This window comes from Xenopus laevis, chromosome 7L (genome assembly GCF_017654675.1).
Source record: "Xenopus laevis strain J_2021 chromosome 7L, Xenopus_laevis_v10.1, whole genome shotgun sequence".
Taxonomy (NCBI): Eukaryota; Metazoa; Chordata; class Amphibia; order Anura; family Pipidae; genus Xenopus; species Xenopus laevis.
Genome location: NC_054383.1, coordinates 77,223,180 through 77,243,937, shown reverse-complemented (window position 1 = coordinate 77,243,937; position 20,758 = coordinate 77,223,180). Strand labels below are relative to the sequence as shown.

The window sequence follows — 20,758 nt, the reverse complement described above, 5'->3', positions numbered from 1 at the left end:
GTTCTGGATATTATGTTAGACATCTGCTCATTCCAGCCTTTATACATTACAATTTTGGCTAACTATATTAGAAACATTTTTTTTTTATTTTGCACAGCCTATCTATTTAGCCAGTTTTTTTTAGTTTTACAACGAACTGTTCCTTTAAGATGCCCCGATAGCTCCCAATCTTCTGTTTTGCTGATTCACTGCACATACTCTGTGCTGTTGTCAGTTACGTGAGCTTTGGGACCAATTTACAATACATTGTATATGTATAGAATATGAGTCAATGCACAAGACTAATTATTTGGATTCACATTATATAGCAACTCCGCAATTAGTGTATTTTCCAGCAAATTTGATTATATGCCCTTTAGCATCAGATTGTGTTACAGCCAAACAGCATTTTCTACTTGATGATTTCTGACTATCCCCTAAAACAGTGCTGTCCACATGAAAGTCTGACGGCTGTGACTGCTTACCTTGTGTAAGTTTTAAATGGTATCACTACAGAGATTAACTGGCCCCTGCATTGTTTAAACCTCAAATGCGCACTCTGTTTTCCGCAACCGGCCAGGCTGCCTAGGGTATCTGGTTGGTTTGGCCCAGCGCTAAGTGCTTTACTGTTGGACAACACTGCCCTAAGGTTATGTTATCAACAGCTGCCTAGAGCACACTGAGCATGTACAGTTCCACTAATATTAATAACGTGGCCTAATGATCCAATATGGCGAGCTTTTTTTACGCGTGTGTCAATTTTTTTCTCACTCCAAATGCATTAAAATCAATGGCCATTTTTTTGTGGCCATTTTTATGTCACTGCAACTTTTTTTGTCCAAATGCATTAAAGTCAATGGGTGTTTTCTTATTGGTGATTTTTTTTGTCTCGGCGACTTTTTTGTTGCGGCAGATTTTCTGCAGCAAAGTGTGTAAATTTTACAGTGAATCCATGCCTGCTGAAAAAAATTCAACCATCACCATTAGAGGTCTTTTTTGAGTGTACATCTGCTTGCAAGGGATTGCTTTCCTCTAATGACAAATGTTTTGTGCAAGGTCTGTGCTCAAAGCCTTGTGCTACACATTATACATACTAAATTAATTGTCCTCTGTAAAAGTTAACATTGGCTATAAATCATAATTATATTGAATACCAACAATATTCCTTTTACAAAATAATTAGTTATTTTCATTCTTAAAGGGATACTGTCATGGGAAAAAATTTTTTTTCAAAATGAATCCGTTAATAGTGCAACTCCAGCAGAATTCTGCACTGAAATCCATTTCTCAAAAGAGCAAACAGATTTTTTTTATATTCAATTAAAATCTGACATGGGGCTAGACATTTTGTCAATTTCCCAGCTGCCCCCAGTCATGTGACTTGTGCCTGCACTTTAGGAGAGAAATGCTTTCTGGCAGGCTGCTGTTTTTCCTTCTCAATGTAACTGAATGTGTCTCAGTGGGACATGGGTTTTTACTATTGAGTGTTGTTCTTAGATCTACCAGGCAGCTGTTATCTTGTGTTAGGTAGCTGTTATCTGGTTACCTTCCCATCGTTCTTTTGTTTGGCTGCTGGGGGGAAAAAGGGAGGGGTGATATCACTCCAACTTGCAGTACAGCAGTAAAGAGTGATTGAAGTTTATCAGAGCACAAGTCACATGACTTGGGGCAGCTGGGAAATTGACAATATGTCTAGCCCCATGTCAGATTTCAGAATTGAATATAAAAAAATCTGCTCTTTTGAGAAATGGATTTCAGCGCAGAATTCTGCTGGAGCAGCACTATTTACTGATTTACTTTGAAAAAAAAAAAAATTCCCATGACAATATCCCTTTAAAGTAGAATGCAATTGGTGTCACCTGGAGTTAATTCAGTTGTATTTCCCTTTAAAATGTAGTTTTATGTGTCTTAAAATTGCATTTCCTCTTCATAACAGACCTCTTCAACATTAATTAGGCTCATTATCACAGAGAATAAGCTTAATTAATTTTCCACGTGTGCAACAAGCACAGGCTGGCAGAGAGGCAATGATCTGAGGTTAAAGATAGAAAGAGATGAGACAACAATAATTCTTGGGAGTTCGTGTCAGCACCTGGAATATAAATAACAATACCCAGGCAACAGTATTTTCTCATTTATAAGGCTGATTCTCATTGTGAAGCACACATTCAGAAGCTCTAAAATTATTCATGACAGCATTTAAAAATAAAATAGGAAGTCTATGAAATATAAATATAGCCTAATGTGTAGCTGTAAAGATTTCAGCATAACCTACAGCAGCATGTAGTTGTTAAGGTATTTATGATATTGGGACAGCAGAAATTATTAATATTATTTAGGATTATGTGCATGCTTTAATAAATTGTTCCAAACCCACACTTTAAAACATGCAATTTTTTTACAACTGATGTAGAACTTTTAGTTAATTCTGATATTCAGAGAGCAGCAAACTCAGTCCACAGCACTTGGAAGACTTAGAAGGGGCTTTACCTTTGCAAATGGTCCCCACTCCTGGTTTGCTAGACATATCCCTTTATCATTTGCCATCAGGCTAATTATCCGGAGGCACGATACATGTCTGCTGTGCAGTGAGTATGGGTCAAGCTTTTAAGTGCATGAAATGCACACAAAGTGGCATCCTAAATCTTACCCCATTTTGCACTAGGCTGGGCTACATTGTTTTGTGTGCAGATGGAAGTTTTATTTCCCCAAATTGTATAAAGCATACATTTCTTGTGTTGGGTGGGGAGCACCCCCTGTGGATGTTTTTTTAATGATATTTATTTTAATTGAATATGATTAAAGGTTAAGTTTTAACATTACCACCTCTAAAATTAAAATTATGTTTTGCTGTTGTTGCAACTGAAACAATTTCTATTTAAATTTTCAAACACATTTAAATTGTAAAGAAATGCATGGAAAATGGCCCGAAATTTGTCTTTGCCAGCATTTCTTGAAGATGCAGTGACTGGAGCTCAGTATGAATTATGTTGAAGGAGTTTAGCAGAGTATTAAACAAATTATTCGAAGTAGCGTTATGCTTGATCCAAAAGATACTGTAATCTTAAGCAACTTCCTCATATTCATCAAATAACAATGTTCAATTTTTTGAAAGTTATTTGAAAATCTAATTGCTATTGAAAGCAGTATACTGGAGGTCTATGTGGGCAGAAAGCAGACATCCAAGATGCAAAGAATCACTACAAAGACAAATGAAATGGAGAAGGATATAAACTTGAATGAGTCTTTTATATTAAAGGAAAACTATACCCCTTGAACAATGTAGGTCTCTATAAAAGTAGAGAATAAATATAGTATAAAACAGCTCATATGTAAAACTCTGCTTCATGTAAATAAACCATTTTCATAATAATATACTTTTTTATTAGTATGTATCATTGGGTAATCCCAAATAGAAAATTGCCATTTAAAAAACAAGGGCTGCCCCTTGGGATCCTAGGATTCATGGTGCACACAAACAAACCATACATGTTAGGTCACATGAGCCAATTAACAGACAGAGGTATTAATTTTGCTTCCTGTTACAGTTGTAGTATTTATGGTCAGGTGATTTCTGAGGCAGCACAGAGACCATCACAAAATGGTGGTTCAAGGCATGAGATGTAAAAGGACAATATTTACTTAAATATACAGGTATATACCAATTTGGTAAGATTCTTTAATCTGTTGCTTAAGTATTTATTTTGGGGGTAAAGTTTTTCTTTAAGACTAGAAATATGAGAAGATGATAGGGCAGGAAAGACTAGAACGTGCTCATCACTAGTACTAACTGGACAGTCTGAGAATAAACACAAACAGGACTTGGAAATATTGTACAGGTTCAAACAGATATGGGAACAGAGCTTGGGATGAGAAATCTAGCTGAGCACACCATGCCATCTGATTGCTAAGTTTAGGTCACACATATGGATGGCTCCATTACACCAATCTGATAGATCAGTCTTCAGGCTGAGCAACCATCTGAACTGGAAGAAAGAGGATGATGCAGCTCTGTCACTTCCCTTTATAGTATCACCTCCACCAAGTGCACTACTACAAGGCATTAGTTGACTGGATTTTCATACTTGAGCAATTGTTGCCCCATATTGTTAGATTAGGGACCCAGTCACATGTTATTCTGCTCACATCCAGATTGTGCAACAATCTCCAATGAGATTATTGGCATGGCAGCATTTAGGGCTGGCAGAAATTCTACCCATTGAATAACTCCAGCTACATTGTTGGTGTCATATACCATATAGATTCCTATTCAGAAGTCCAGCATGTCACAAATTTTGACTGGTAATGTGTGGTTTGTTACATGGAACTCTGTGCTTGTTCATCAGTTACCTGTAGCTACCCTATATCTTCACCCCAACAGCATAACAGGGGCTATATTGAAAACGCTTGCCCCAATGATGTGGAAAGAAAGACAAAAAAGAAAGCCTTAAAAAGTTAGTTCCCCCTTAAGGGAAATTCTTGCATGTTATAGAATGTCCTATTCTTAGCAACTTTACAACTTATTTTCATTTTTATAGTTTTTAAATAATTTGCCTTACTATTTTGCTTATTTGCAGCTTTCAATTTGGTGTCACTGACAGCTCATATTGCTATTTGTGTATGCTACTGGCATTTTTGAATTGTTAAACTTGTCTGCCTGGTTGTTATGATACATTAACCCCAGAGTTGCAGCGACACTGTTGACACATTGGGGTATTACACCTAACTCCTACAATTGTAGGAGATTTGTCAATATGAACACAACCAGTAGCGTAACTAGAGGGGGCTGGCCCCGGTGCGGGCCCCGCCCCCCTCCGTACGGCCCGCATTTTGAGTGGCGCACGGGCTGCCGGGGGGGCCCTGAGGGGGTGCAGGCCCTGGCCCGCTCGCACCCCCTGCTCCCCCGGTAGTTCCGCCACTGTGCACAAACTTTTTTGCAAATTGGATGCAGTTGCACTAAAGTGTACATTGCATCATTTCCATTGTTTGATGTGTGTTGCACCTATGGAAACAGAGTGCAAAGAGAACCAAGGAGCTGATAGTAGTTCCAAGGTTCCACTGCATCAATAGCAGCGCTCTGTTCTAAACGGAAGGCAGGAAGGAATGAGTGTAAAAATGAAAATTTAGTATAAGCTTCATCATACTGAAATAAGAAATGTTCTAAATATTGTCAGTAAAAAATTCTGAATGGTTTCTGAAATAATCAAATTGCTCTTCATGCTCCACCTCTCAGCATCTGTCTCAATTAATTCTGTCTTCATGCAGGAGTTGTGAGTCCGATTTTGAATATATAGGGGGGCTCCTTTTGCTTAGAAGATTTGTTAGAGCTCACTCTATTAAAATCACCAGAAATCCTGTGTAACGTACGGAATCCCAAACCCAGAACTAACCCCTAGGTCCGGTCTCAGCCCACTCTTCTGCTTGCCCTCCTCTACTCAGATGCCACCAGGTCTTAATGTGGGAGAACCAGGGAGAGAGTTCTGGGCGAGCAAGGGAAACAAATGTGTACGGAAGAGAAAGGGGAGCAATCAGTGAAGGAACAGGCTGGGTCAAACCAAGCGGGCAATGCGGTACCAAAATGGGTTACAGGAGCAAGCCATTAGACCGCCTATGAGACCTTTCTTCTGAGGTTAATCTGGTACAGCCTAGTTGCATGGATTCCTCTAGAGATCTAGGGGCAGTGAGGAGAGGCTTAAGTGCCAAGTCTGGGGAGGAACTGGAGGGGGCAACCCTAGGGGTATCTTCTTGATGTCTCTCTCTCTCTGCCTCCTATAAATTTGTATCGCCAAGTGCATCAGGGAGTCTAGGGAGGATGGAAAAGGAAAATTAACTAAGCTATCCTTGATAACTGCAAACAGTCCCTCTCTAAACTGGCTTTTCAGAGCGGTGTTATTCCAGCCCGTCTCTACCACCCAATGGCGGAACTCCATACAGCAGTCCTCGACCCCCTGCTTGCCTTGTCTGAGATTATGTATGGCTGCATCGGCAGAGGCAGCGCGATTGGGATCATCTTAAATAATGGCCATTTACTAGGGGACAGGCTAAATGTCCACTCTTCTGCCTATAGTAGCCGCCTTTGGCTTCCGGTGGTTCCTTCTGCTACTCACCAGGTCTTAATGTGGGAGAACCAGGGAAAGAGTTCTGGGTGAGCACAGGAACCGAACATGTACAGAAGGGATGGGGGAGCAGTCAGTGAAGTCAAGGAACCGGCCGGGGCAAACCAAGCAGGCAATGCGGTGCCAAAATAGGTAACAGGAGCAATGTCTGGGTTACAGGCCAACGTCATACACAGAGAAGAATCACAGCACCAAATCGGAATCAGAAGAATAGTCAATACAGGCCGGGGTCAGTTCAGGCAGCATGATGTTAGAATCAGGGACAGTCAAGGGTCAAACACAGAGAATTTCAGCACAAGGAGTCAAACTAGAAAGAACCCAGGAACCAGGAAGAACCTTTACGTTGCACAAAAGACACTTGCACCTTTAAATATTTGAATTTCGCAATGATGTCAGCCGTGAGAGCGCTGAATAAATCCAGAATTACTGGAGTGGCAAAAACATGGAAGAACAGCACACACCTACACGACCAAAGGAGCCAAACGCTGCAGGCGTCCCTGCCGTGGATGTGCCAGGTGTCCCCATTGCATCCTTACTGGACCACCAAGCAAGATTCTCAAATCATGTCTCTCATGCAGGACATGCAGGATTTGTGCCAAAGTTATTTTGTTAGATTTTGTTTGTACCTGTACTGCTGGAAAAGGGAGCTCCCCTAAAAGAACTATTGGATCTAACTGTCAATAAAAATCTGACACCCTGCTCCATCATGAAGAAAGAAAGAAGAGAAACAGATGCTGAGAGAGTGACGGTGAAGGAAAACTTGATTATTTCAGAAACAGTACAGAATGTTTCATTGATTATATGTAGAAAGTTTCTTATTTCATTATGATGAAGCTTATATTTATATAAAATTTTCATTTTCTTTAAAGAATGTGATTAAATATGCAAATAACTGTAGGGAGAACATATTCGCTTCTAGTTGTAAATAGCCCTCTTTTATGTGGGACTCTATAGACATGTATATTAAGAGGATTATTTACTAAAACATGATTTTTTTATGGTTGGCTTTTTTGGGGAAAAATTTTAAATTTTTTTTTTCTCGAAATTTATTATACCCTGATGCTTCAAAACGCCAAAATCAGAAAATCTGCCATCTCAAACCAGTCAAGGTCATGTATAGGTCAGTGGGAGATGTCTCTATCCCAATTTAAAGATATTGTGTTTTGCACTGGGTTTAGCCAAATAATCAAAAAAGGGGTTTTCCCAAGTCACCCATGGCAGACAATTCACCAACATGGGTTAATCCCGCCTATCAGGTCACTGGACAGGAAAGAGTTAACGATCGGTATAAATACCTTGCTCCTCCCAGCAATCCTCGTCTTTTTTCCTGTCCAGGTCACGACAGGCTGCTACAGACTGTTACAGGCTGCTACAGATGGCTAAAAGGCTGCTAAGCTTACCATACCAGAGTGGGTCTCTCTCTCTCTCTCTCTCTCCCCTCTGATGCCTCCAAGTGCACCCTATACGGGTTGTGGTGAGAAGAACCCGTTGGGCAGGGTTGTGTGCTGGAGCTGCTGTAAGAATTCCCTCCTAAAGGTAGAGAGGAGGATGAAGCAGTCCAGAGGATCAGCCGTTTCAGATGGATTCGAGGCTGGGTAAAGTGTTTTGTTCCATGGAAGAGCACACGCGCCAATACTGACGCGGACGCGCGTCGAGTACGGACGCGGAAGCGCGTGTAAGACGCGCGCCTGAGTTGACGCGAACGGAGTGACGCGTGCCGGAAGTGACGCACGCGGAAGACGCGCGCTCAAAGAAGACGCGCGCCCGGAAATGGACGCGCGCGCCCGGAAGTGACGCGCGACCGGACTGACGCGCGGGAAAACGGCGTCAGGAAGTGACGCAATAAGAAGACGCTGGCAGTGTGTGCAAGGCTGGCGTTTTGGCTGGATGTGATTGTACACTTCGCCGGAAGTTGGAGAGCGTTGGTTCACTCGGCTACAGACTGTGAGTGCCTTTCCAGTGGAATCTTGCTTTTGTAATTGAATTTATGCTTATGGAATAATGTGTTACAGGTTACTATGGATCAGCCTGGCTCTGGAAAAGGATCTCAGCCCAAAGGTCCTAGGTAAGCTGGCTGTGGATATATGGATGTAATGAGAGAGAACGATAATTAGTGGCTGATGGTTGTCTTTTCCATTTTCAGCCTACATATGTCAACTGAATTGCAGAAAGGGGAGCCTACTCTCTCAAAGAAAGCGGCTTCAGCTACGGACCCAGTAGCGTCTGCAGACCCTCAGCCTTCAGGAGCCCCACAATTGGATGCTCTGGTCTCCATCATCAAGCAAGCTGTAGTACAAGGCATGCAAGAGGCTACTGCTTCTACCTCTGGGGTACAGAGGAAAGCTAAGAGGGTCAGAGATTTGCCATATGAGTCTCTATCAGATGTGTCAGATGAAGAATTGTACTCTCCAGGGGACGCACATTCAGAACTCTCAGAGGAGGGAGAAGTGTTTTCTGAGGAAGAGATTGCATTTGATCCTACAGCGATAGAGAATCTGGTAAAGGCAGTAAGGAAGACGCTATGTCTTTCGGAAGAGCTACCTAAGTCTAGTTCAGCAGATAAATTCTTCCCATCGGTCAGGAAAAGACAGGTGACTTTCCCGGTGCATGATTCAATTAAGGAAATCATCAGCTCTGAGTGGAAGAGAACAGAGAAAAAGTTTGTTATCCAGGGGAAGTTTGCAAAAAAGTATCCGGTGGAGGAGTCTTTCTCTAAATTGTGGGACAATCCGCCTAAAGTCGACGCTGCGGTGGTAAGGTTGGCAAGAAAGACGACGCTGCCAGTGGATGATGCAGTAGCTTTCCGTGATCCAATGGAGAAACGGATCGAAACCAACCTCAAGAAGACGTTTATAGCGGCAGGAGCAACTTGTAGACCGGCAGTAGCTATGACCTCCACATCAAGAGCTATGAAGGTGTGGTTGAATAACCTGGAAGATGCCATTTCTTCTAATGTCAAAAGGTCTGGGTTACGTGAAATGTTGTCTGAATTGAAACTAGCGGTGGATTTCATGACCGATACCTCTCTAGATCTGGTACATCTAGCTTCAAGAACTATGGCACTTTCGGTGTCCTCAAGAAGGGCTTTGTGGTTGAAGCCATGGCTGGCGGATTCAGCCTCTAAGGGGAATTTATGTCAGTTGCCGTTTGAGGGAGAGATGCTCTTCGGTGAGAAACTCGATTCCATCATTAAGAAAGCTTCCGGGGGCAAGAGTGTATTTTTGCCGCAGGAGAAGAGATTCAGGCGTCAAGGGGGGAGGCCTAGTTCCCCCATTAACAGGTCCTTTCGGGGTTCAAGACAGCCTAGATATGGAAGGACTGCCGGAAGACAGACTAATTGGAAGCCCACAAGGGGGGAAAGTAGGCCTCCCAATAGGAGAAGTTCTACTTTCAGCTCAAGCCATACGGAGAAGAAGCAATGAGATCAGGCCGGCTCAGACCAGCAGAGTGGGGGCACGTCTAACATCCTTTTATGCGGTCTGGGCCTCAAAAATCAGAGACCAATGGGTCCTGAGGGTGATTCAGGAAGGATATCAGTTGGAGTTCCACAGGGTGCCGTCTCGCAATGTGTTCAAGGTGTCTTCAGTCCCGCAGGTACCAGGTTCGGACCAAGTGTTACAGGAGTATGTAGATCAACTCCTGAACTCGGGGGCAGTGGAATGGGTTCCGAAGTCCCAACAGGGCTTAGGTTTCTATTCGAAGCTCTTTCTAGTCCGGAAGGCCTCGGGGCATTCAGACCGGTACTGGATTTACGCCCTCTGAATCAGTTTGTCAACTGCAGGCGCTTCAGAATGGAATCACTGACGTCCATCCTACAAGCAGTTCCTCCACAATCATGGCTAATAAATCTGGACTTGAAGGACGCATATTTCCATGTACCAGTGCACAAGACACACCGGAAGTATCTTCGATTTGTTTTCAGAGGTCAACATGTCCAGTTTACCTGTCTTCCCTTTGGCCTCTCAACGTCCCCAAGAACGTTTACAAAAGTCCTGGTCACGGTCGTGGCTTTTCTAAGAGTAGAAGGTGTGCCTATATTTCATTACCTGGACGACATTCTGTTGGTGGCTTCATCAAGAGAGGAAGCTCTGAAATTCAGGGACAGAACAATCCTGGTACTCCAACAGTTCGGTTGGGTAATAAACTGGGAGAAGAGCAGCTTACTTCCGTCACAAAGGATGGTCTTCTTGGGTGCACACCTGGATACGCAGGAAGGAATAGTTTCACTTCCTCAAGAAAAGATACAGCATATATTGAGACAAATAAGACAGTTCAAAGAACAACAAAGAGTCTCAGTAAGATCATGCATGTCGGTCCTAGGTCTCATGGCATCTACGATCCAGATGGTGAAGTGGGCCAGGTGGCACATGAGGCCTCTCCAACAATTCTTCCTGAGGGAGAATGCTTCAAGACAGTTGAAACTAAATTCACGAATTGTAGTTTCAGAGGACGCCAAAGACAGTTTAAGTTGGTGGCTGGTTGTAGGAAATTTGACTCAGGGGATGGTCCTTGCAAACCCCCCGTATGTGGTGATCACGACAGACGCTTCAGAGAGAGGCTGGGGTGCAGTACTGGAAGGCCGCAGTGTTCAAGGTCATTGGAACCTGCAGGGTGTCTCCTCAAACATTCTGGAACTACGGGCCGTGAAAGAGGCATTGCTGGCCTTTTCAGAAAAGATTCTACATGCCTGGGTAAAGATTCAGTCAGACAATGTTACAACTGTGTCTTATGTGCAGAAGCAAGGTGGCACCAGAAGCGCCCGACTGCTAAAAGAACTGGCCCCAATAATGACGTGGGCAGAGGAAAATCTAGAAGGGCTGACAGCCTTACATATTCCAGGCAGTCAGAATACGGAGGCAGACTTTCTCAGTCGCAACACCTTGCAACCAGGAGAATGGAGTTTATGTCTGCTAACCTTTCAAGGTGTAGTACAGAGGTTCGGAAGGCCAGAAATCGATCTTATGGCCACGGACAAAAACCACAAGTGCAGCAGGTTCTTCTCCAGGGCACCATGTCCTCTGGCAGAAGCAGTGGATGCACTCCTCCAGGATTGGAGCAGGATATTTGGTTATGTTTTTCCGCCCTTTCCAATGATTTGGAGGGTGTTGAAAAAGGTGGATATCGAAAAAGCCTTGGTCATAGCCATAATTCCGTATTGGCCGAGACGCCCTTGGTTTCCGCTCCTGCAGAGTTTGGCAGTGGAGCCACCTCTGAGACTGCCTCTTCAGCCGGATTTGTTATCCCAGGGCCCAGTGGTCTACGAGGGAGTGGATTCCCTGTCACTGACGGCGTGGAAATTGAAAGGCAGAGGCTAGCAGAATATGGTTTCCAGGAAGATCTGGTGAATTTCTTATTGAAGGCTCGGAGGGCTTCTACCTCGGCTCAATATTACAGGGTCTGGAAGTGTTTCGCAGAATTTGCAGTACAACACAAATTTGACCCAAAAGATCCTACTGTCCAACAGGTGATTCAGTTCCTGTTTGTGGGTTTCCAGAGAAAACTTAGCACAAGCACCCTGCGAGGTCAAGTCTCCGCATTATCTGCATTGTGTGGTCATTCCTGGGCGGAGGAGCCTCTGGTTAACCGGTTCTTCAACGCAATGAGAAGGGTGTGTCCTTTCAAGAAATCCAGAGTTCCACCTTGGGACCTTACGATTGTCTTACGAGCATTAATGTCTTCACCTTTTGAGCCTTTGCGGAAAGCCTCGGTCTGGCATGCGACATTGAAAGTCCTGTTTCTGGTCGCTATTACCTCAGCTTGCAGGGTTGGTGAGATTTCTGCTTTGTCAGCAAAAGAGCCAGACACAGTTGTCTATCCGGACAAAGTGATTATGAGACCATCTTTTGAGTTTCTTCCAAAAGTAATCTCCCAATTTCATGCCGATTTGGAAATTACACTACCTTCTTTCTGCCCGTCTCCAAAGTCTAACAAGGAGCGAGAATGGCATACTTTGGACTTGGTGAGGGCCGTTTCGCATTATCTGACGCGAACGAAGGATTGGCGAAAATCTGACAAGTTATTCCTGATTCCGAGGGGCCCTAGAAAGGGTATGGCACCAGCTAAATCTACGATTGGCCGCTGGATTGTCTCCTGCATTGCTCTAGCTTATCGGTTGACAGGCAATGAGATTCCTAAGGACCTGAGGGCTCACTCTACAAGAGCCATGGCTACTTCCTGGGCGGCGGAAGCCAAGGCCCCGCCAGACCTCATCTGCAAGGCTGCGAGGTGGACATCTTCTTGTACCTTCATTCGTCATTACAGACTGAATGTGATGCTGTCTCAAGATGCAAAGTTTGGAAGAAAGATTTTGCAATCTGTTGTTCATGCTAAATAAAGTTTTTTGGTTGATCGATAATGGTCCCTCCCTTCTTTAAGCTTGGGGAAATCCCATGTTGGTGAATTGTCTGCCATGGGTGACTTGGGAAATATAGAAATTTTTTCATACTCACCGTAATTTCTATTTCCAAGTCACTTCCATGGCAGCATTCACCAACTTCCCTCCCTTCTTCTGGAGCTTGTTACTAGACGAGGATTGCTGGGAGGAGCAAGGTATTTATACCGATCGTTAACTCTTTCCTGTCCAGTGACCTGATAGGCGGGATTAACCCATGTTGGTGAATGCTGCCATGGAAGTGACTTGGAAATAGAAATTACGGTGAGTATGAAAAAATTTCTATATTTTTCAGGTAATAACCCCAAAAAATGCCTGGCAGGTAAAAATGATGGTTGAACCTAATGTTATTAAAATGGAAAAAATATAAATATACAGGAAGGCCAGTATTTTTCCAGAAAAGGTGGCAACCCTAGGTTACAGGGGTTACATTTTCTATTTTACATGGTTTCTGAGATATACCCATCAGCTTTTTTTCAGTTAAGTTTTTGGATTTTTGGATATTTCCTTTAGGAGCCAACATTCTTCTATTAGACATTGTATTATTATTATTGAAACTGAAATGAGCAATATATGAAGAGTGCAGAGGGAGAGGGCAAGTTTTGTCATAGATCCCTAGGTACTGATCTGAGATGACTATTTAAGCTTGTTACAGCATTAGAGCCATGGCAACAAGGATCTATCAGCTGTTAATAATTATACCATTTCTCTCTTTCCTTGTAACTGTGACTGCCAATTAACTTGCTAAGAGGAATGATCAAAGCACATAAGAGAAGACAATGCAACACGTGTAAAATACCTCCTCTACATAAAAGCAAAGCTGTGTTTTTTTGAGTTTATTAGCAAGAGAAAGGAAAGCTTCTGGTAGAAAAAAAAAAGAGACACTAGTGTCCACTATGAGTTACTGAAAACTGGAAAGAATAACTGAGCTGCAAAACATCTGGAAGTGCCAGAAACATAACCGGAAATATTCTGAAATGCCTCAGAGTATTTAGTGTCTTAACTGAGCAAATAATATTTAGAAATACTCTTAAAACTAAGTGTGTCAGGGTTCTAATCTCTGTACATCAATGGGGTCCGGAGCATCAGCACACGGCCAGAGGACAATATACCTGGATGTTGATGGAAAAATTCAAAAGGTTGGTATTTTTAAATTTGTTATTATATACTGCTGCAGATTTTAGTTTTTGTATGGCAGAATTTTGTATCTGCCAAAATTTGTGTGTATATATATATATATATATATATATATATATATATATATATATATATATATATGTATGTATGTATCAAGCCTATTATCCAGAATGCTTGGGACCTGGTGTTTTCTGGATAATGTAGTTTGGATCTTTATACCTTAAGTCTACTAGAAAGTCATGGAGATATTAAATAAACCCAATAAACTGGTTCTGCTTCCAATAAGGATTAATTGTACCTTAGTTTGGACCAAGTACATTACTACAGAGAAAAATTTAATAATTTTTAAAAACTTGGATTATTTGGATAAAATGGAGTCTATGGGAGACGGCCTTTTCATTATTCTGAGCTTTCAGGATAATGGGTTTCTGGATAATGGATCCCATATGTGTGTGTGTGTGTGTGTATATATATATATATATATATATATCTATATCTATATCTATATATATCTATATCTATATCTATATCTATATCTATGTATATAAACTTATGAGATTTCACCATATCGTGGGAGTATGAACTTCTGTGTTGCAAAAAAATGGAATAGAAAAAAATGTCATAGAAGTCTTGAACTTGCGTTGCATATACAGGTATGGGATCCATTACCCAGAAACCCATTCTCCAGAAAGCTCTAAATTATTGCAAGGCCATCTCCCATGGAGTACAATTTAATCACATAATTCAAAATTGTTAAACCTATATCTTCATTCTCTGTAATAATAAAACAGTACCTTGTACTTGATCCCAACTTATCCTTATTGGAGACAAAAGAATCCTATTGGGTTAATTTAATGTTTAAATGCTTTTTTTTAGTAGACTTGTGAAATATAAGTATGAAGATCCAAATTAAGGAAAGATCCTTTATCCGGAAAAACCTGGTTCCCGAGCATTCTGAATAACAGGTCCCATACCTGTAGTACCTCACATCCAAATAACTGTATTGAGTGGGAAATAAAGGATAATTTGGTTTATAATTTATTTGTGTTTACCATTTTAAATTGATTTAGCTTATTATGAATCCACAATTCATGATTTATAATTATTTGTATAGTTGCATAATTGCTTTGAAATCAGCAGCAGATCTGTGTAGAGCACCTAAACTAGAATTCATGGTTTTGTATCAGCATAATGTTTTATCTATTATATAATTCTTGGTGTCATAAGGAGATTGTTCTTAAATTACCTTTGCAGGTTGTTTTCAGTCAGCAAAGCAGTTCTGCTGAGATTAAGGATCTCCTCTGTGCGTCAGCTGGCTTGCCATGGTACTGTACCTGTTCTTTTATTTTGCTTACTGTATATTTAGGAACATAATTTCATAGCAACAGGATTATTTAGACTGAATCTGTTCTTAAATCCTTTGTGTTAGGGGGATGGGGGAAACCGATTTTACTGACTATACAAGCAATTAAATATTTCCGGATTGATGCTATATACTGTAACTGTAGAACACGTAATTGTTTTATGTCCCTCCGTTTGCAAACTTTACGTGATAAAGAATCATCTTCTTTTATGTGTTAATGGTTCTAGTGTCTCTTATCTAAGCAACAGTAAATCATTTGCCTGGACTGTATTTTCCGTAGTCGTTAAAAGAGGAAATTTGGTGATATATACTGTGTATATATGTATGTATATATATATATATATATATATATATATATATATATATATATATATATATATATATATATATATATATATATATATATATATATATAAATAAATATAAACCCAATTTATATATATATATATATATATATATATATATATATATATATATATATATATTATAGTCTATATTGACTACTGAAAATTCCCATTAACAACAGCAATTATTATCATTCCTTGTTTTGCTTGATCATTACTAGTATCTGGAAATGGCAAAATAAAAAATCCTAGAAACAGCTGTTTAAACCCGTATTAATCAATTGGTGAGGTTTACTGGCAAATATAACAAAGCCTAAAGCTGGCAATACAACTTTAGTGAGGTGGGAATGAGAAATAAACTGATCTATACCTGATTTGGACCCCTACATTCTGCACCAAATCAAGCTGATCAATTGACCCCTGAGACAATGATTGGATCATAATGGCTTGTCAGGAGAGAACCATCTTAATTGCCAGTTTGGTACCCACCCAATGGGATATTAAATATTGCCCAATAGATATCTAGAATAATAATAATAGTAATTACAAATTAATAACTTTAAAGTCACATGTATATGATAAAATATGATGTAACTTAAATTTCTTGTTTCAGAGGGATAGGGAAGGGAAAGGAGGATAATGTCAAACATGATTTGGAACTTAATATTAAAGAAGCAGTTGTGTAGGAGAATGATAGAGCTAAATCCTTATACAGTATATGAGCATTTTGCATAGTGTAAGGCGACAAGTTACTTACAGGGGTATGCTATAGAACCCCTTCGAATAAGTAAAGAGGAAGATGCTCAGCTCCTGTTGCATCTACAAAAGGATACAAGTTTGGGTCAAGCATTATTAATGGGGGATTTAAATTACCCAACTATTGACTGAAGCAATAAAACTGTCAAAAAATAAGCAGAAAGTTCTTAGCACTGCTTTAGCTAACTAAAAATGCATCAAATCCTCTTCCAGGTATACCGCTATCCTGACACCCATCAATTAATTAAGAATGAGGAGAAAACTCCAAGTTAGCAAAATGCTTTGGTTGTGTTTATTCAAGACAACTACACGACATGTTTCAGGTCTTACATACCCTTTTCTCACATGTACCCTTGAGAAAGGGTATGTAAGACCAGAAACATATTGTGTAGTTGTCTTGAATAAACACAACCACTGTATTTTGCTACCTTGGAGTGCTCTCCTCATTTTTAATTAATTAAAGAACTGTCAAAAAAGTTAATGTAAACACATTTATAAACGTAATATTTGTCCATTTTATGTCACAAACAAATGTAAGCCGAACTCCAACAGTTGGGTTGCTGTAGATGTGATCTACTTTGAATTTTACAAAGCTTTTGATACAGCGTTGAATCAACTTTTGCATCCATTTCTCATCAGCTGCACTTTGGCAAAAATAACATAAATGCAAGTTATACAGTAAATGGCAGTGTGGTGGGAGTTTCCTTAAATGAGAAGGGCTTTTGTAGATAAGTTGTCTAATTCTAGGCAGTCATTCTGTGGCTACTAAAGCAAATAAAGTTCTGTCTTGCATAAAAAAGGGCATTATCTCAAGGGATGAAAACATAATTATGCCTCTTTATAGGACCCTGGTGAGGCCTCATCTGGAGTATGCAGTGCAGTTTTGGACTACAGTCCTTAAGACGGATATAAATGAGCTGGAGAGAGTGCAGAGACATGCAACTAAATTGGTTAGAGGGATGGAAGACTTAAATTATGAGGGTAGACTGTCAAGGTTGGGGTTGTTTTCTCTGGAAAAAAGGCGCTTGCGAGGGGACATGATTACACTAGAAGACATTATAGACAAATAGCAGGGGACCTTTTTACCCATAAAGAGGATCACCGTACCAGAGGCCACCCCTTTAGACCAGAAGAAAAGAACTTTCATTTGAAGCAATATAGGTGGTTCTTCACAGTGAGGACAGTGAGGTTGTGGAATGCACTGCTGGGTGATGTTGTGATGGCTGATTCTGTTAATGCCTTTAAGAGTGGCTTGGACGATTTCTTGGACAGACATAATATCACAGGCTATTGTGATACTAAACTCTACAGTTAGTATAGATATGGAGGTATACAATTTATGTGAAGGTATGGAGGGGTGTGTGTTGGGTTTTTCATTTGGAGGGGTTGAACTTGACTTTGTCTTTTTTCAACCTGATTTAAATATGTAAGTATGTAACTAACTGTATGTACTGGAATGTTTAGCTTGATAAGAATCTTTATTCATGTAGAGTAGAGCTAAATCTGTTTTGACGATTCTAAACTATATAATTGTTGTATTTACTTTGACAGGCAGGCAGCTATAGTTCTTTTGGATAAAAAGGGCACTGTTATTGCTACTGACTCTACTATTCCTAAAAATTCAAAAAGGTAAGTCATACAACCATCAGCATAGCACACATATACAATGTACAAAGTAATTAAACTATTTTGGTTGTAAATAAAAATATGCGGATTCTAATGTTACAAATTATTACAAATTTTTCCATGTTTTAGTTCTGCATATCGCATCATTTCCCAGTCTCTTTCACCAAGACCAGGTAATATTTTACATTAACTTTTTCATTCATTTATTTTTACAGTACTTTATATTGTCAATTTTAAAGGACATAAACACACCAAATGAAGGATGAAGCCACTTCCTAATCGTCTGCCGCCTTGTATTAGGTCATATATGAATCTGACATTGTTATAGCAAAAACAGGGCCTTTTAAGTAATTTATATAACTAATACAACTTAAAGGATATTGAATAACAAAGTCTACATACCATGCACACCATATTCTAACCCGTAAGAATAGTAATATACATAAACAAAAAACGTTCTTCACAGTGCTCTGATAACCAAAAATATAAAAATATTAAAACAATAGGAGGTCTCCTAAGGTGTTGCTGTACTAGCTCAGTAATGAGTTATCTACATAAATACATAAGGATCATTACTCATATAATTCATTATATATAAAACATCTAGAGTTTCAACATTTTGTGGTGGGAACTCCAGGCAGGGGGTGGGATGGGGAACACGATGTAGGTGTGGATTGGCAGATGTTTCAGGATGGTCTATGAAATCAGAGGGCAGGGTTTTGATGTCACAAGTCCTGTCCAGATTTCTTAATTTGTTAATCCAGATAGACAGCTCTCACTCTGACGGTCCTTGTGAAATCTATATATTCCCCTTTTTTAACATGAGCTCAATAAATAGAGCTGGTGCTAAATATATTGTTTGCTATGCTTTTAATTAAGGAGCATCTATGTTTTTTTATTATATCTAGCACTAAAAAAGAAAATGAAACCAGTTTCACTTTAGAGCTTTCTGGTTTTATATGTTATAAATTGCTTAGTAAAAAAAGTATTGTCCATTCATAACAATAGTTAATTTTATGTAGTTTTATATGTTTTGATTTTTATAATTTCCCTCGTCATGCTTTGCATATTTTTTCCCAAAACCGATACATCATTCTCATGGGTTCCTCTATAATGACTGCTGCATAAATGATCTCTCACAGTATTTGTTCTCTGCGTGGTCATTGAGGCTCTTGACCCTTTGTTCCAGTAAAATATTTCCAATTTCACCCCATTGTTGATTAAAATTAGAGATAAATGCTTTTCTAATTTTATTTAAAACAAAAAATGATTATTCGTAAGTACCAGCAACTGTAAAACCAATTTACTGAGTGACCTAATCTGTGTACTGCATCGACTCCAAAAAGTCTACAGGCCTCTTATGACATCATGTTGAATTGAGGAACGAAATATAAATGCTCCACATCAAGAGTAACCAACTTTAATCAAAATCTATAGGTACCTTGTCTAATTCAGGATGGGCGATTTTTTTCGCTTTGTTTCGCCGAAAAAATGACGCCCATAGACTTGTATAGCGGCATGCATCAAAAAAAAAAAAGACGCATGTCAAAAAATTTCGCCGCACGACAACATTTTTTCGATGCCCATAGACTTTAATGGGCGTCTGCGACATTTCGCCTGCGGCAAATTTTTGGTGAAACGAAATGGGTCAAATTCGTCCTTCCCTATTTACTACAACATTAGTATCATTTCATTTTCTTCCTCAATTGGTCTGCCGGGCAGCTTTTTATGCTGAACATTTTTATTTCTTATCCAAGAAAATACCTCAACTATCGAATTTTTTCTACCCCCTGAAACTTTGCGGAAAAGCTTCAAAATCATAAACTCTTAATTTCCCCAGATTATTTCCACAGTTTGTCTACACGTGTCAATGTATATCTCAATGTATACTTTTATCTTTTCCTTATCTGTATTATTAATTAAATCCATTAACGGAGAAGAACACTCAATATGTCAATATTACATTCCATCTTGACATTATAAATCTTATTATAGATACTCTGAACGTTATTTCTCAGTTTCTCTCAGATATACAGTAACTGCATTATGTGCCCCTCAAGTTTGATTTAAGACTGAATGTCTCTAACAGATGGGGGGGTAGATACCATAACTGAAATCAACATGGAAGGTTCTATGTAGGTCATGTATTGTAGACCATCCCATCTTAAAAAAAAGGAGAAAATAGAGGGGATTGATCAATACACATTCCCTGGTCATTGCTGTGATTTCAAATGATATGTATTGGGAATTGATAATATTTGCAGTTAGAATTATACCGCTTTTCTACAAACTAATTACCATTTTCTGACATCTGACTGCAACATAAAATGCAGTTTTCATTAAATCAGGTATCAAGTATTATTGCCTTCAAAATATCTGTTCTACACACTAGACAAATTTAAAAACAATATATATTGTAATTGTTATATTTACAGAGAAAGAAGACTTCTTTCAGAATGTTCTATCTCAAGTTACTGAAGAATTTTCAAGGTAAGCTATTTTTGTGTATCACAACAGCATTGAACTCCACAGGATGCATATTTATACAGGTGCATACTTATTGTGCTTATATGTTGTGTATATATTGTGTTTAGATTGCATTTGCATAATAAATATGCACCTCTACATGTTCTGTGTATAAGTATTTATCAGTTAGAGTCTGTGGAGCGTTGAAACCCATTGTTTATATTTAATAAGATTTTAGTGATGGTGGTATCTGCCTCCTGGTTTTTTTCACATTTGACTGGCTATGCCTTTACTATACCGGTGGATGGATTAATAATGAGTGAAAAAAATAACATGTATTGTATTAACAAACAAATTACATTTAAATGTATACTGTAAAAACACAACAGCCTGTACAGCTTTGGTAAAAAATAATATATATTTAGATATATTTGTACATTATAGGAAACAATAGCTAGGGGTGTGACCTATGATGGACCCCTATCACCTCCTTAAAGATAAAACTGTATGGATTAGCATTTCACGTACATGGAGAATAAATCTAATCAGCATAGGATGCAAATAATAATATGTAGCATCT

At 39.5% G+C, this 20,758-nt stretch overlaps 1 protein-coding gene across 2 annotated transcripts in view; it reads left to right on the top strand.

The window, feature by feature from the left end:
- The first annotated feature begins 12,985 nt into the window (after nt 1–12,985).
- LOC108695822 (high affinity cGMP-specific 3',5'-cyclic phosphodiesterase 9A-like) overlaps nt 12,986–20,758 on the top strand; it is a 39,257-nt gene continuing 31,484 nt past the window's right edge. The window contains exons 1-5 of one of the 2 annotated variants that reach the window (XM_041569196.1): nt 12,986–13,625; nt 14,878–14,948; nt 17,638–17,715; nt 17,842–17,885; nt 20,148–20,202. In XM_041569196.1, coding sequence (XP_041425130.1) covers nt 13,557–13,625; nt 14,878–14,948; nt 17,638–17,715; nt 17,842–17,885; nt 20,148–20,202 — 317 coding nt within the window. In that variant the 5' untranslated portion in view covers nt 12,986–13,556. Of the gene's footprint in view, nt 13,626–14,722; nt 14,949–17,637; nt 17,716–17,841; nt 17,886–20,147; nt 20,203–20,758 lie in introns of those variants that run through there. The other variant, XM_041569195.1, reaches the window with a different exon arrangement.